General features: G+C 35.2%; 4 protein-coding genes across 4 annotated transcripts; all 4 read left to right on the forward strand.

Annotated features, from left to right (window-relative positions):
• Nucleotides 1-394: 394 nt before the first annotated feature.
• PHYBLDRAFT_181514 (hypothetical protein) lies at nucleotides 395-1,218 on the forward strand (the record flags this gene model as incomplete). Its single annotated transcript, XM_018438481.1, has 3 exons — nucleotides 395-574; nucleotides 691-780; nucleotides 859-1,218. The coding sequence occupies 3 exons, from the start codon at nucleotides 395-397 to the stop codon at nucleotides 958-960; spliced, it is 372 nt and encodes a 123-aa protein (XP_018291423.1). The 3' UTR covers nucleotides 961-1,218.
• Nucleotides 1,219-2,411: 1,193 nt separating this feature from the next.
• PHYBLDRAFT_112767 (hypothetical protein) lies at nucleotides 2,412-3,583 on the forward strand (the record flags this gene model as incomplete). The annotated part of the gene is made up of 3 exons (XM_018428309.1): nucleotides 2,412-2,512; nucleotides 2,620-3,337; nucleotides 3,455-3,583. 3 exons carry the CDS (start codon nucleotides 2,412-2,414, stop codon nucleotides 3,581-3,583), a joined length of 948 nt encoding a protein of 315 aa, XP_018291424.1.
• A 3,497-nt stretch (nucleotides 3,584-7,080) lies between these two features.
• PHYBLDRAFT_65994 (hypothetical protein) lies at nucleotides 7,081-8,993 on the forward strand (the record flags this gene model as incomplete). Its single annotated transcript, XM_018441567.1, has 6 exons — nucleotides 7,081-7,502; nucleotides 7,642-7,750; nucleotides 7,877-8,087; nucleotides 8,278-8,579; nucleotides 8,690-8,793; nucleotides 8,858-8,993. The coding sequence occupies 6 exons, from the start codon at nucleotides 7,081-7,083 to the stop codon at nucleotides 8,991-8,993; spliced, it is 1,284 nt and encodes a 427-aa protein (XP_018291425.1).
• Nucleotides 8,994-10,218: 1,225 nt separating this feature from the next.
• PHYBLDRAFT_65995 (hypothetical protein) lies at nucleotides 10,219-11,388 on the forward strand (the record flags this gene model as incomplete). Its single annotated transcript, XM_018441568.1, has 1 exon — nucleotides 10,219-11,388. The coding sequence occupies one exon, from the start codon at nucleotides 10,219-10,221 to the stop codon at nucleotides 11,386-11,388; it is 1,170 nt and encodes a 389-aa protein (XP_018291426.1).
• Nucleotides 11,389-12,181: the final 793 nt, after the last annotated feature.

Below are 12,181 nucleotides of genomic sequence, written 5' to 3' on the forward strand. Positions count from 1 at the left end.
TGACATTGGGTACAACCAATGGTAGCTGGTTAGCAAAGTGCGAGTATTGGTCTTGGTCAGTAGCTGATGAGCGACGAGAGAGTTGGTCTTTCTCCTCCCCTCCCTCTTCATCGACACGCAATGGTTCCTCGACAGGGTTTACTTGAGGTACGGGCTGCTGCTCTGAGGATGCCATGACAACTTGTCAGAAAAGGAGAGGGAAAAAAGACTGCTTTATGGAATAGGTTAAGTGCATCCAAAAGGTTGCGGGTGGCTTGTGTTCAAGGCAAAAAAAATCCACCTCCCTCCTCCTCCCTCCTCTACCCCCACTCCTGTCATTTTTTTTTAACTTTTTCTTTTTAAAGCATAGTTAATTCATTTATACTTTTTTCTTCATTGTTCTACATTCGATAACATGAGACTCATTACACACAACTTGCTCCAGTGCCACGTAAAGAACTGCAACAGCAACAACTTTCCTCTCAAAATTGAGGATGCTCAGGTTGAATTGATCGAGGCTGACTATAATCCCGAGTTTCTCGTAAACATGCTTCCCAAGATTGACTGGCCTGTGCTTGTCAACACAGCCAAGCAGGTAAAGAACTAAACGAAACCGAATTGTATTTTTTAAAATGTTGCATTTAGGTCTAACTTGCATATATTTTTTTTTTGTTTATTGCATTTTTTTATTATTTTTATATTGCTTTAAAGCTCGGTCTTCCTGAGATTCCTGCTCAAGTTCCCGAAGATGCTGAGAACAACGAGGCTTTCTTGCAAGGTCTTCACAGCGTATTGCTCGAGGTAATTATATTCACATTTTTTTGGTGAAGGATGGTTTTTTTTTCTATCATATATATATATTAATATCTGATTCAATAGACCCACATCCAACAAGGAAGAATGATTTGCCCTGGCTGTGGACACGTCTTTAACATCAAGGAAGGCATTCCCAACATGCTTTTGGCTGAACACGAAATCTAAGAAAAACTTATTATATTTCATCTACCTCTAATTCATCTCACAATCTCTTCCTCCCTCCATTTATATATTTTGTTCTCGCCATGTCTTTATTATAAATAATAGACTATTCCTTTCTCTCTCTCTTTATCTTTGTTTCTATTTGTACAAATTAATACGAGATTATTACCAAAGACATATTGTGGTGAAATTATACTAGCATTTGGAAAAAGAAACATTTTTTTTCTAAAAATAATAATAATAGATTAATTAATACCCAGGCTTGTTCCAAAAGAAGGAAGTAATTGTGTAAAAAATTCATTGCACTATAGAATGAGCCAAGTGGTTGCATGCCTCTTATGCTGTAAGGCATTACTACTACTATTATTATTTTCGTGGGAGTTATAGAATTTTGAAAGCGTGGGATATGGATATATATTTTAGACACAAAGAGATGTAGCCAGATACATCAAGTTTTTCCGGTGTTTTTTTTTCTTCTTCTTCTTCGTCTTCTTTGGCTGTCTTGTTTTTCAAAAAAATTAAGTTCATGTGTATCGGCGGCTCTATAGTACGCATTGATAATACTACTTGAGATATAGGTATAGTGATAAAATATTTTTAAAAAAAAACATAACGAACAAGAAGAGAGAAAGACCAAGATTGTATTATTATTTTCTTTCTATTCTTCTTTAGTTGACTGGTCAATGCACAAATCCGATCATAAAACAAAAGTCCCTGGTAAATATAACTCAGATCGAACTTGGTAGTCTACCATTTATCATGGGCAATTGTTGACTTTCTAGCAGCTTAAACTACAAGTTTATACCAGCCCTTCAAACTAAATGCGATTGTGTACATGCTTATCTATTGAAGGATAAGTAGTGATATCATCGCAGCTTGCTGGTTGAATTTTATTAAGTTTTTTTCTGTTGAGTTGAATTGAAAAGGTATCCGATTCTAAACACATTTTTTTTTTTAGTTTTTTATTTTTGATCCCCCTTTCTACATGATTGGTACACACCGAAATCTATACAAGAAGTGTTCATTACGATTGCTCTTGGTTTGTGTAGAATTTTGTTTCTAGTGATTATTCTCGGTCTAAATTTTTCGATGCTTATCTAGGACACTTCTTGGGGAGCTTATAAGTTAGAAAAAATCTCACTAATATTCCCAATGTTTTCTTTTACTAGCCTTGGATTAACCTTTAGATTACATAAACGTGGTTATGTTATTTCATAGAGTGATACAATTTACCCCACGCGTGAATAAGGGCGTAATTTATTTACCCTAGGTAATACCTTGACCAATCAATATTTATGCATCAGCTTATTGTAGTATCAGCAGTCACAGGCACCTGAAAGTTTTGAGTCAGCATTTTCAGTTTTTAAAAAAAAAAGAAAAAAGAAAGAGATAAGTTAACTGGCCCATCTCTGTAGCGGGATGGCCGGCTCGTTTTCCTTCTTTCTACTTTTATCATGGCTGCTATCTCCAAGGAAACCCTCCCACCTTTTGGCCATGCTATTTCCGGAGCCACTGGTGCTATGTTTGCACTCGCACTTGTTTACCCTCTAGACATGTATGTATCTATATACGTTTTCTTTTTTCTTTCCATCCCTTTTTTTATTATTATTTTAAAGAAAATATGAAAATTTCATAACAGCGTCACTCAAACTTAATCCAAAGTATCAAGACCCGGATTCAAGTCCAGGCCAAGCACGACAATCTTGATGATAGTGAGCAGGAACACTACAAATCCGCCATGGACGGTATCCTTCAGATCGTTAAGAAAGAGGGTATCTTTGGACTATATGCTGGACTTGGCGGCTCCTTGATCGGCACTGCCACCACAAACTTTACCTACTTTTACTTTTATTCCCTCCTACGTGATATCTACAACAAGCGCCGAACTGGAACTGCCGCCCCTTCTACAGCCTTTGAGCTCTTGTTGGGTGCTGCTGCCGGTGCCCTCACGACTCTCGTAACAACCCCGGTGTCTGTGATCACAACCCGCCAACAGACCTTGCCCTCGAGCGAGCGTCAGGGCATGATCGACACTTGCAAGAGCATCCTGGCCGAAGAAGGAATTGCTGGACTCTGGAGGGGTATCCAGCCCTCGCTCATTCTTTGCGTCAACCCTGCTATTACCTATGGCAGTTTCGAAAAGATCAAGGAAATTGTGCTCAATGCTCTCAAGACATCTCTTACCCCTGCCCTCGCTTTCTGGGTCGGTGCTATGAGCAAAACCCTGGCCACCGTCATTACCTACCCTTATATCATGGCCAAGGTTCGTCTTCAGTGGAAGCCTTCCAAAGAAATGGAAGACCGTGTTGTGGCCTACAAGGGATCTTTGGATGTTCTCAACCGTGTACTCAAGACAGAAGGATTCTTTGGGTGGTACAAGGTAAGGTTTTTATTTTTATTTTTGGTTTTGGTTTTATTTTTCAAACTCATGGGAGGGGGAGAGTTTAGGTTTCTCACTTACTAACTATCATCATCATTATTGCTGTTGTTATATTAGGGTATGAGCACCCAGATCACAAAGGCTGTCCTTTCACAAGCTCTTCTCTTTATGATGAAAGATATCTTTACAAACTACACTGTTCTGCTCTACGCAATTATTAGATCATCCCGAGCAAAGATTGCTTAATAGACCTTTTCCATAGATAAATATATATATATATATACGCACCCACACCCACACACCAACACTCACACTCACAATCACACTCACGTACACACATATATATACATGTATATGCTTTATACTGTCCTTTACCCTTTTTTCCCGGAAGACTATAGAGAATGTGTAAAAAGAAGAATTTTTGAAAATATGATAAAACAAAATAAACATAAGCAAAAATATTTGACTATCTTGGATGCCTTGTGGGACTTTGGCTATATATTAATTCAATAAAAAAATCATAGTTATATATGTATTTATGTATATTGGTTGGCTGAATATATATCGTGGATAAAGAAGTATAGAAATCAATGATGCCTTATGATAATTTATTAATTAAAGAGTGGTATGTTTATATGTGGAAGATATTTCTAATCTAATGAAAGCTTTCTTTGGTTTCTGTGTGGCACTTTCTGACATTTTTTTTGCTGTGATACAGTTATATCCAAAAAGCTGGGGGAAATTGAGAGGGGGGTTAACTTTGTTTTCATAAATGAAGCGTAATTTTCATATAACATGTAACAAGCCTTATCAAAGAGAAATTAAGTAACTGGCTATTGATAAGTTTAACTTAACCCTTGGCGATTGTAAGGCTTTTTATTATTATCTTCAATCTGTTTAGTAATAAATCAATAAAACAAAAAATTGCAAAGGTTTGATACTTCTTGGCTTTCTTTTTCCTTATTCTTCTTCTTTTTCAAATAATCAAGAATAACATTTGTTGATTATGCAATGTACAAAGCGCATGTTTATGTAAGCCCTTAAGCCTGCGAGTTCCAAAAAAATAAGTTTTATTATTTGGATGTACATGCAGAAACGTTTTTTTTTCTGTTTGTTTTATTTTAGTTGTATTATAGTATGTAATGCTGGTTCTTTTCTTTTCTTCCTTGCAATATAAAGAAAGCATGTAGGATTTTACAACTATAATTCATTCATTAAATCTTTAGTAAAATCATTAAGGTCTCAAAAGCCACCGAGATTTTCAATAAAGGCATTAAAATAATAAAGGAATCATCCAAAGTAACTTTATACCCATTTCACATGTTTATTTTTTTAAGGGTTATAGCTCAGTAAAGTCGTAGCTATTAAATATTAAGATATCAAATATGGCTCGAATGACTCGAATCGTGTATACTATTGGCTTACATATAGGAAAGATACTTGAAGAAGTGCGCTTAAAAGTTATGTATAAAGCCTTCAAACCAATAAAAAAGTGCTTTTTGACTTTCCAGCACAAAACTAACTTTATACATATATATCTTACTTCTGGTTTGTCGATCTGTTTCATGAAAATCTCAAGACTTTCCAAATAAACTACAGTCAATGATTATGAAGATTTTTGTGCTCTGAAATATACAAAAAAAAACCAAGAAAGAAAGTCATTGGATATAACCAAATCAAGTTTTGTAAAGATCCAACTAAAAAAAAATACGTTCAAATCCATATTTCTGGATACTACCCTTTACAGTTATCTTGTTAAACTAGAGCCACTATTCATTTATAAAGGGCAATAATAATAATAATAATAATAATAATAATAATTAGTATTTACTAATTTATGTATCAACATAAATTCTCCCAACCTTTAGGGAGGTCTTTTTTTCATGTAAATTCTAGCAGGGCAATCTTGGTGTCCTGCTCAGGACTTTTTTTTGTCAATCATGTTCCAAAATAAGAAAGTGGGGCAAAGAAAAATAAATTAAAATAAATTAAAAGAAAAAAGGCTCTTACTTGTAGACTATATTTATGAATGACTTGTCTGTGACTTATGTCTCCCTACATTCACATGCCAGTCAATGTCATGATCATCTACGGAACCTACTATCCTAAAGATGTAAATAAATAAATAAAAGTTGTGAAAACTCATTTATTTATGTAGGAAACAGGTCCAAATTTGAGAGCAGGGTGTAAATTAAGTGACATTTCTTTTGTAAAAAAGAAAAATAAAATTATCTTTATTTGTACTTCTTTACGTCAGTCTACAAAAAAAAACACCAAAAATCATTAAACTTACACATTGAAATGCATCTTTTATGACACTTTTTAATCTTACATGTTTCTGCATCACATATAAAAAAAATCAAAGAACTTAGAGGAATTGTAAGACAATATTTCAAAACAAACGTAATAACGAAATTGTTACGATTTACCTGAAATCGTATGAATAGAAAGACCCTCTTTATATAAAGTTTAAAGGCTTTCTTCCTTTCAAGGTCCTTTAACACTACTCAACTCAAGAGGCTCTCATTTTTATCTTCTTCTTCTGGAATTAAAGACTTGTTGTACATACTTTGTATAAACTGGATTTCTTTATTATCATTATTATTCTTTGGCAACGGTATCCATTACATTATAATTGCTAAACTCACTGAAACCCATTGTTGCTCAGACCATGCTCAGAATAATAGTCAAGAGTGGTAATTAGGAGAATTGTTCAGTTCCAAGATATCAATGACTCTTGTTTAAACATTCAAAGGATATGTTGCCGAAACAAACCGTTGGGTATTTGCTATAACTTACAAGACAGAAAAACACACATAAACACATATCCATGGCTTTCTTCTTCTATCTATGCAAAAATAAGTATATAAAAAGAAACGAATATTAAATGTACAGGTTCTTTTTATGTATATAAAAAGGTGTTTTCAAACCTTGAATTAAAGAAAAAAGAACAATTAAGCACATTTCTTTACGTTCTTGGTATCTGAAATCCAAGAAGATGGCTTTTGTTTTGATGTCACAGAACAATAGGTTAATTACACACTACACCAAAAAACCCTTTATTCTCTGTCTTTATCACCCTTACTCATCCTCACCCTTAAATAATGTGTTGAATTGAGAGCCATCAAAGATCTTAAATTCTATTAATTTAAAGGCAAGAAGATGATCACAAACATGTAATGCTGACTGGAGATCATCACAGAATGAAATTCCTTTTATTCACAAAGGATCTTTTTTCTTTCCTTTTTCCTTCTTCGTTTTCTTGTTCTTTTTGCTCTTCTTTATATTTTACCACAAGCTTCTTAGTTATGAAGTACAAAGAAAAAAAAACCATAAACCCACAAGTTACATGAATCAATTCAAACAACAAACCTTATCCCTTTTTTTTCTCCTTGTGTAGTATTACATCAATCGTTCTTTAATAATTGTATTGATATCCTTTGAATATATCTATATTATATATCTATATATATGTATTACAACCGCCCATTTTCTTATATTCCAAATGAGGTACAATACGTGCGTATCAACTCCGTCCAAATGGATCTCTGGTTTTTTTTCTTTTCTTTTAATTTTATTTTTGCGGTCAACTCAAAATAACTCCATTGATCCCAAAGTGCCACATTATGCGCAATATGTCTACAAGATAGACAGCTTACGCGGAGAATAAACAAAAACACACCCACACACATCTTTACTCTTTTACTCTTTTGCTCTCCTGTTCTCTCTATTTACTATTCACTATGCAAGGTCGTGGCCAAGACACAGCCTCGTCTTATAGCGCTTCACAGACCCACGGTAGACCACACACAAACTCTTCTGCCTTTTCTTCTATACCAACCCCCATTACCTCATCGATCGACAATCCCGATCTTAATCCCGAGCAATCAAAACAACATCAACAACATGGCCCTGAATCTACTACTACTACTGCTGCTGCCGCCACTGAGTCCCAAAACCCAGCCAATACAGTCCAGGATAATAATCCTCCTGACCAACCCAGAACTCAACAAGTCAATTTACAAGTCATGCATAAAACAGCCGTAAAAAACTATCAAGTATTTCCAGGAAACATCAAGTTCTTTTGTGGTGGTCGGTTTATAACGAGCAAAGCATACTGGGCTTTTGGCGTTTCTATCGGTGTTTTGCTTATTCCAGCTATTCTGTTTGCGGTTTTTATGCAAGTACCAAAAAAGAAATAAAAAAAAAGATCCACAAAGCTATATATAACAGTAGCACATTTTGGATCTATGGTTATTTTTATTTTATATATATATTAGTAACATTATATTAATTGATTACAGATGCCCATGGTATTGGACACACTTGTCTCCAGCAATTCCAATTATATTTGCCTATACGTTTATACTTACATTTTCTTCAATGATGAGGACTGCTTGGGTTGACCCTGGAGTAAGCATTTATATATATATATATATATATATTAAGCTACAACAAAAAGCTTGTAAAAACAAAAGCAAAAAAAAAATTGATAAATTATTGATAAATCCGGACTAATATTCTATAATGCTATTGTAGATTATCCCTCGAAATCTCAACAAGATGCCACCCATTGCCAGCTCAATTAATGAAAATTCTGGTATCCTTCCCGATCCTTTACAGTTTATGACACCACCAATTAAAAATGTAATGATAAAAGGCAAGCAAGTAGAACTCAACTATTGCGAGACCTGCTTAATCTACAGACCTCCACGTTCAAGCCATTGCCGAGACTGTGACAATTGTGTTGGTAAGTGCATTTTGTAAATAATAAATCATTGTTTTTTTTTGTTTCTGTCAGTGTTACTTTTGTTTTGTTAGACAACAGTTTCTTTGTTGTTGCTTCTCCTTTCTTAATATGATGCTTATACATATATTTATGTTTGTGTGTGTTTGTGTTTGTGTTTGTGGGGATGCTTAATTCTTTATTATTATTTTAGAGCTTTACGATCATCATTGTATCTGGCTCAACAATTGTATTGGAAAAAGAAACTATCGTACATTTTTTGTATTCATTGTAACAGGAACATTTCTTTCTGTCTTTGTCTTTGCATTTTCACTTGCGCACCTTATGCTTCTGTACTTTAATGACCCTGAACAACGGGAATTTAAGACCATTGCCAATAATGCTCCTGTCAGTTTGCTCCTTACTGTTTTCTCATTTTTGTTTATATTTCCTATTGGCTATCTTACCGCATTTCATTGTTATATCGTTTGCGCAGGAGTAACCACCCACGAAAAGGTAAAGTGTATACAGATAATGTATCTATGTTTTTTTTTAAAAAAAAAAAGACACCGCGCTCAAGACAAACGGGTACTAAACAAGATTATCGACTTTTTTTTGAAATCTAGTTGAAAATTGACGGAAGACCATTTCCGAATGATAAGCCCATGTTTGATTTTGGAAGTTCGTTTTGCAACTTTATCCATTCTGTCTGTCAGCCAAGGTCAAAGAGGTATATACATAAATACATACATAATCAATGATTCATTGTTAACATGTACAAAAAATATATATAGTTACATTGCCAGACGAAAGTTTGTTACACACCCGCTTCCTCTCCAAACTATAATCATGACAACAGATTCAGCTGGCAATAGATACAGTACCATTCAGCGCAACACTTTAATGTCCCAGACTCCTTTGAACACATAGAATATGTTTTTTTTTCTTGTTCTTCTTCTTTCATTTCACTTCATTTTATTATATTTCATTTCATTGTAATTGTTTTTTTTCTTGTTCTTGTTCTTTATTTAACTCATTATTTCTATTCATTCATTTATTCATTTCTTAGACATCAAAATATCGTTCGAGTTGTTCATTTTACTTTATTTTGTTTTTACATATTGAAAATAACATATACATATACATACACATACATTATTCAAATCATAAGAATGAGAGAGTGTGCGTAAGAGTCGGATTGGGACGAGGCTTTCCTTTTCACTGACTGGAAATAACCATCGATAACACCATTTTATTTAAAGAAAAAAAATAAACTTGCCGTAAGAAATTTCCAAAACTTGTAAGGTTAAATGATCTATAAATATTGAGCAAATTTTTGTTTAAAGTATCCAATTGAACAAAAAGAAATCTAAAGAACCATCGTTTGTCTACCCGCCCTTATTTTTTTTAATAAAAATCAAATAATAAAATACATACAAAGTAAAAAAATAAAAGTAAAAATATTTGGATCATAAATTAAAACTAGAGCTCTAAATCATAGATATTACAAAACAAAGTCAAGATGATTTAGTTATTTTTTTTTTAAAAAAAAAAAAAAACACTCGCACACCAAAGGGCAACACTATATGAAATCCAACTATTTAATTTTCACTTCCCGACATTTTTTGCTACTTTTTTTGTAGCACATAAAAAATAGGCCGTTTAGTAATATTTTTTCTAAAGTAAGCTTTTAATCCCGAAGTCATAAAATTTTGCCTTTTTGATTATACGACATTAGGAGAAATAAAATATTGAAACACCGCCGAATTTTTTTTTGTGTAGGAGAATTGCTAGCCTCACAAAAATGCCACGCTCCTAGGTATTTTTAAATTACTAAAAACAGCTTAGACCGTTTGAGTTCCAAAAATGCTCTACAATCTACCAAAAAGACTGGGCATTTGAAATTTAAATTAATTATTTTATTTTATTTTTTATTTTGTTTTTGCTTTTTTTACGTTTTCAATTAATCTTTAATTTTTTATTATTATTTGATAGAAAGTAATTGACCCTCTTATTCCAGCTATAATTTTATTTAAATATCATACTGTATTGCAATTAAGGTATTTGGGACGGGACCACCCTCCTGTCAAAAATTGAGACCTTTTGCAGTATTCATGGATCACGATCTCTTTCCTTTCGTGGGCGGGCAACCATCATGAACTCTCTTGTACTCTCTCAACTATGGCACGTCCTTCGTGTGGTTTCGTTCCCTTCCGCCTTCCTTGACCGAGTTCGCTCCATCGTGCGCGGGTTCTTCCGTGTCAAGTCTTTTCCTCCCATTGCTTTTGACACTCTCTGCTTGCCCCGACTACAGGGTGGCCTTGGTATCTTGGATCCTGGTATACAGCAATGTGCTCTCCAACTTCGCTGGCTGAAGCCCCTTATCCGTAATCCTCTACTGCCTCACGGTCTTGTTCCCCAATGGTTCTCCACTCTTCTTCGCTCCGACGTCCCTACCGTTGATCCTCTTCTTCCCTTACTCTTTCCGGACTGTCGTCCTCGCAACCATCGCACCCTTGATTCCCCGCTACACCTGGTTCTGAAGGCTATGGATACTCTTCCCCGAAACTTTGACAGAGTGGTGCTCAACCTTTCCAGTTGTCTCATCCTGCCGTTGTCTTCTATGATATCCAGTATGCCCTCTCACCCTCCGTATCGACCTGCTTGGCGTGATTTGCGAGTCCACCATCTATACCAAATCGAGTCCAATTTGGATATACTCACACCCATCACTCCCTCTCGTCCTCTACCCCGTTCTGTCACACTTAACCGCATCCTCAACAGAATTCGCGATCATACAATGGTCTTGCATTCCATTCTCTTTCGAGCATGCATTCCTTCTTTTGTACTGGCATTCCAACAGCCAAATCTTCCTATTCGCGACGGGTCGTTCATTGACCTCCAGCCACTTCTGTCAGCCCAACTTCCCGGTCAGACCTGGTCCCGGCTCACCACGCGCTCCTACCGTTCTACCTGCTCCCATCAACTGTCTGATGCTCGTCCCATCCACCCTCCTCTCATCCCACGACAACTTCGCTCCTTCTGGTCTTTCGCCCTCCCTCACCGGGCTCGGAATGTCTGGTTTCGCGGGTTGCACAATAAGCTTTCGTGCCGAGCACTTCTGTACCGCATCATGCCATCCACCGTCTCTTCTCCTCTCTGCACTATTTGCCAGGTGTCCATCGAGACGCAAGAACATTTTCTTCTCGCTTGCCCGTTGAAATCTGCTGTGTGGACAGGCATTTGGTTGGAATTCTTCGGCACCGTCCCTCTGCGGTGCTCCACACTGCGCGCAAGTCAATTTCTCGTCTCTGCTCTGAACTAGAGCTGGACTCTCCATAACTCCTCCATTTTTTTTTAAAAAACAAAACAAAACAAAAACAACCATAAAATTTAAAAGCCAAAAACATCATATAATCTACAAAACCTTACAAACAAATATTTTAATTTTCTCTTTTCCTATTCAATCAGAGACCTTTAATAAAATCCTGAGCTTTTTCTTCCTGGCTCCATACAAAAAAAAAAGGTATTTGGGATTGATTTTGGATTAGTATCTCAATTTTAGAAAAAATAGATACTGTGAGAGTGTTATCTATTAAAAAAAATTAAAAAATATACGAGATATTCGGAACTAATCTTGGGTTAGTATCTTAAGATTAGAAAAAGTAGATACTGTGAGAATGGTATTTATTAGAGATAGAATAATATGTTTATATATATCAATCGATAAAGACGCTCTTTTTCTTACTATTCAATTTGCCTCTCTTAATATTTGTACCTCCGCTGTGCCACGTCTGGCGCACAAAATCTACCCACACACACATAAATCTACCTACACACACATATCTTTTTTGTCATGAATTTATAGACCTATATAAAGAATAAATTAATAAATAATTAGCGTACTTTTTGGAAGTAGAGCTCCCAGTCTCCCCTCAAGTTTTATATAACTCTTCGCCATAAAAAGTTTAGTTACTATATATTACAATTAATGTGTAAAAATAAGTCGAGTAGTTTATTGAATGGATAGTAGACTTTAAGTGATGTGGTTGTAAAATGGCAAGAAGATTTGCAGAGAATTTAAATGCAGAGTCTAAGTCACGTGCTTGTATTCTAAC

The sequence above is a fragment of the Phycomyces blakesleeanus genome (genome assembly GCF_001638985.1).
Source record: "Phycomyces blakesleeanus NRRL 1555(-) unplaced genomic scaffold PHYBLscaffold_11, whole genome shotgun sequence".
NCBI classification, from domain to species: Eukaryota; Fungi; Mucoromycota; class Mucoromycetes; order Mucorales; family Phycomycetaceae; genus Phycomyces; species Phycomyces blakesleeanus.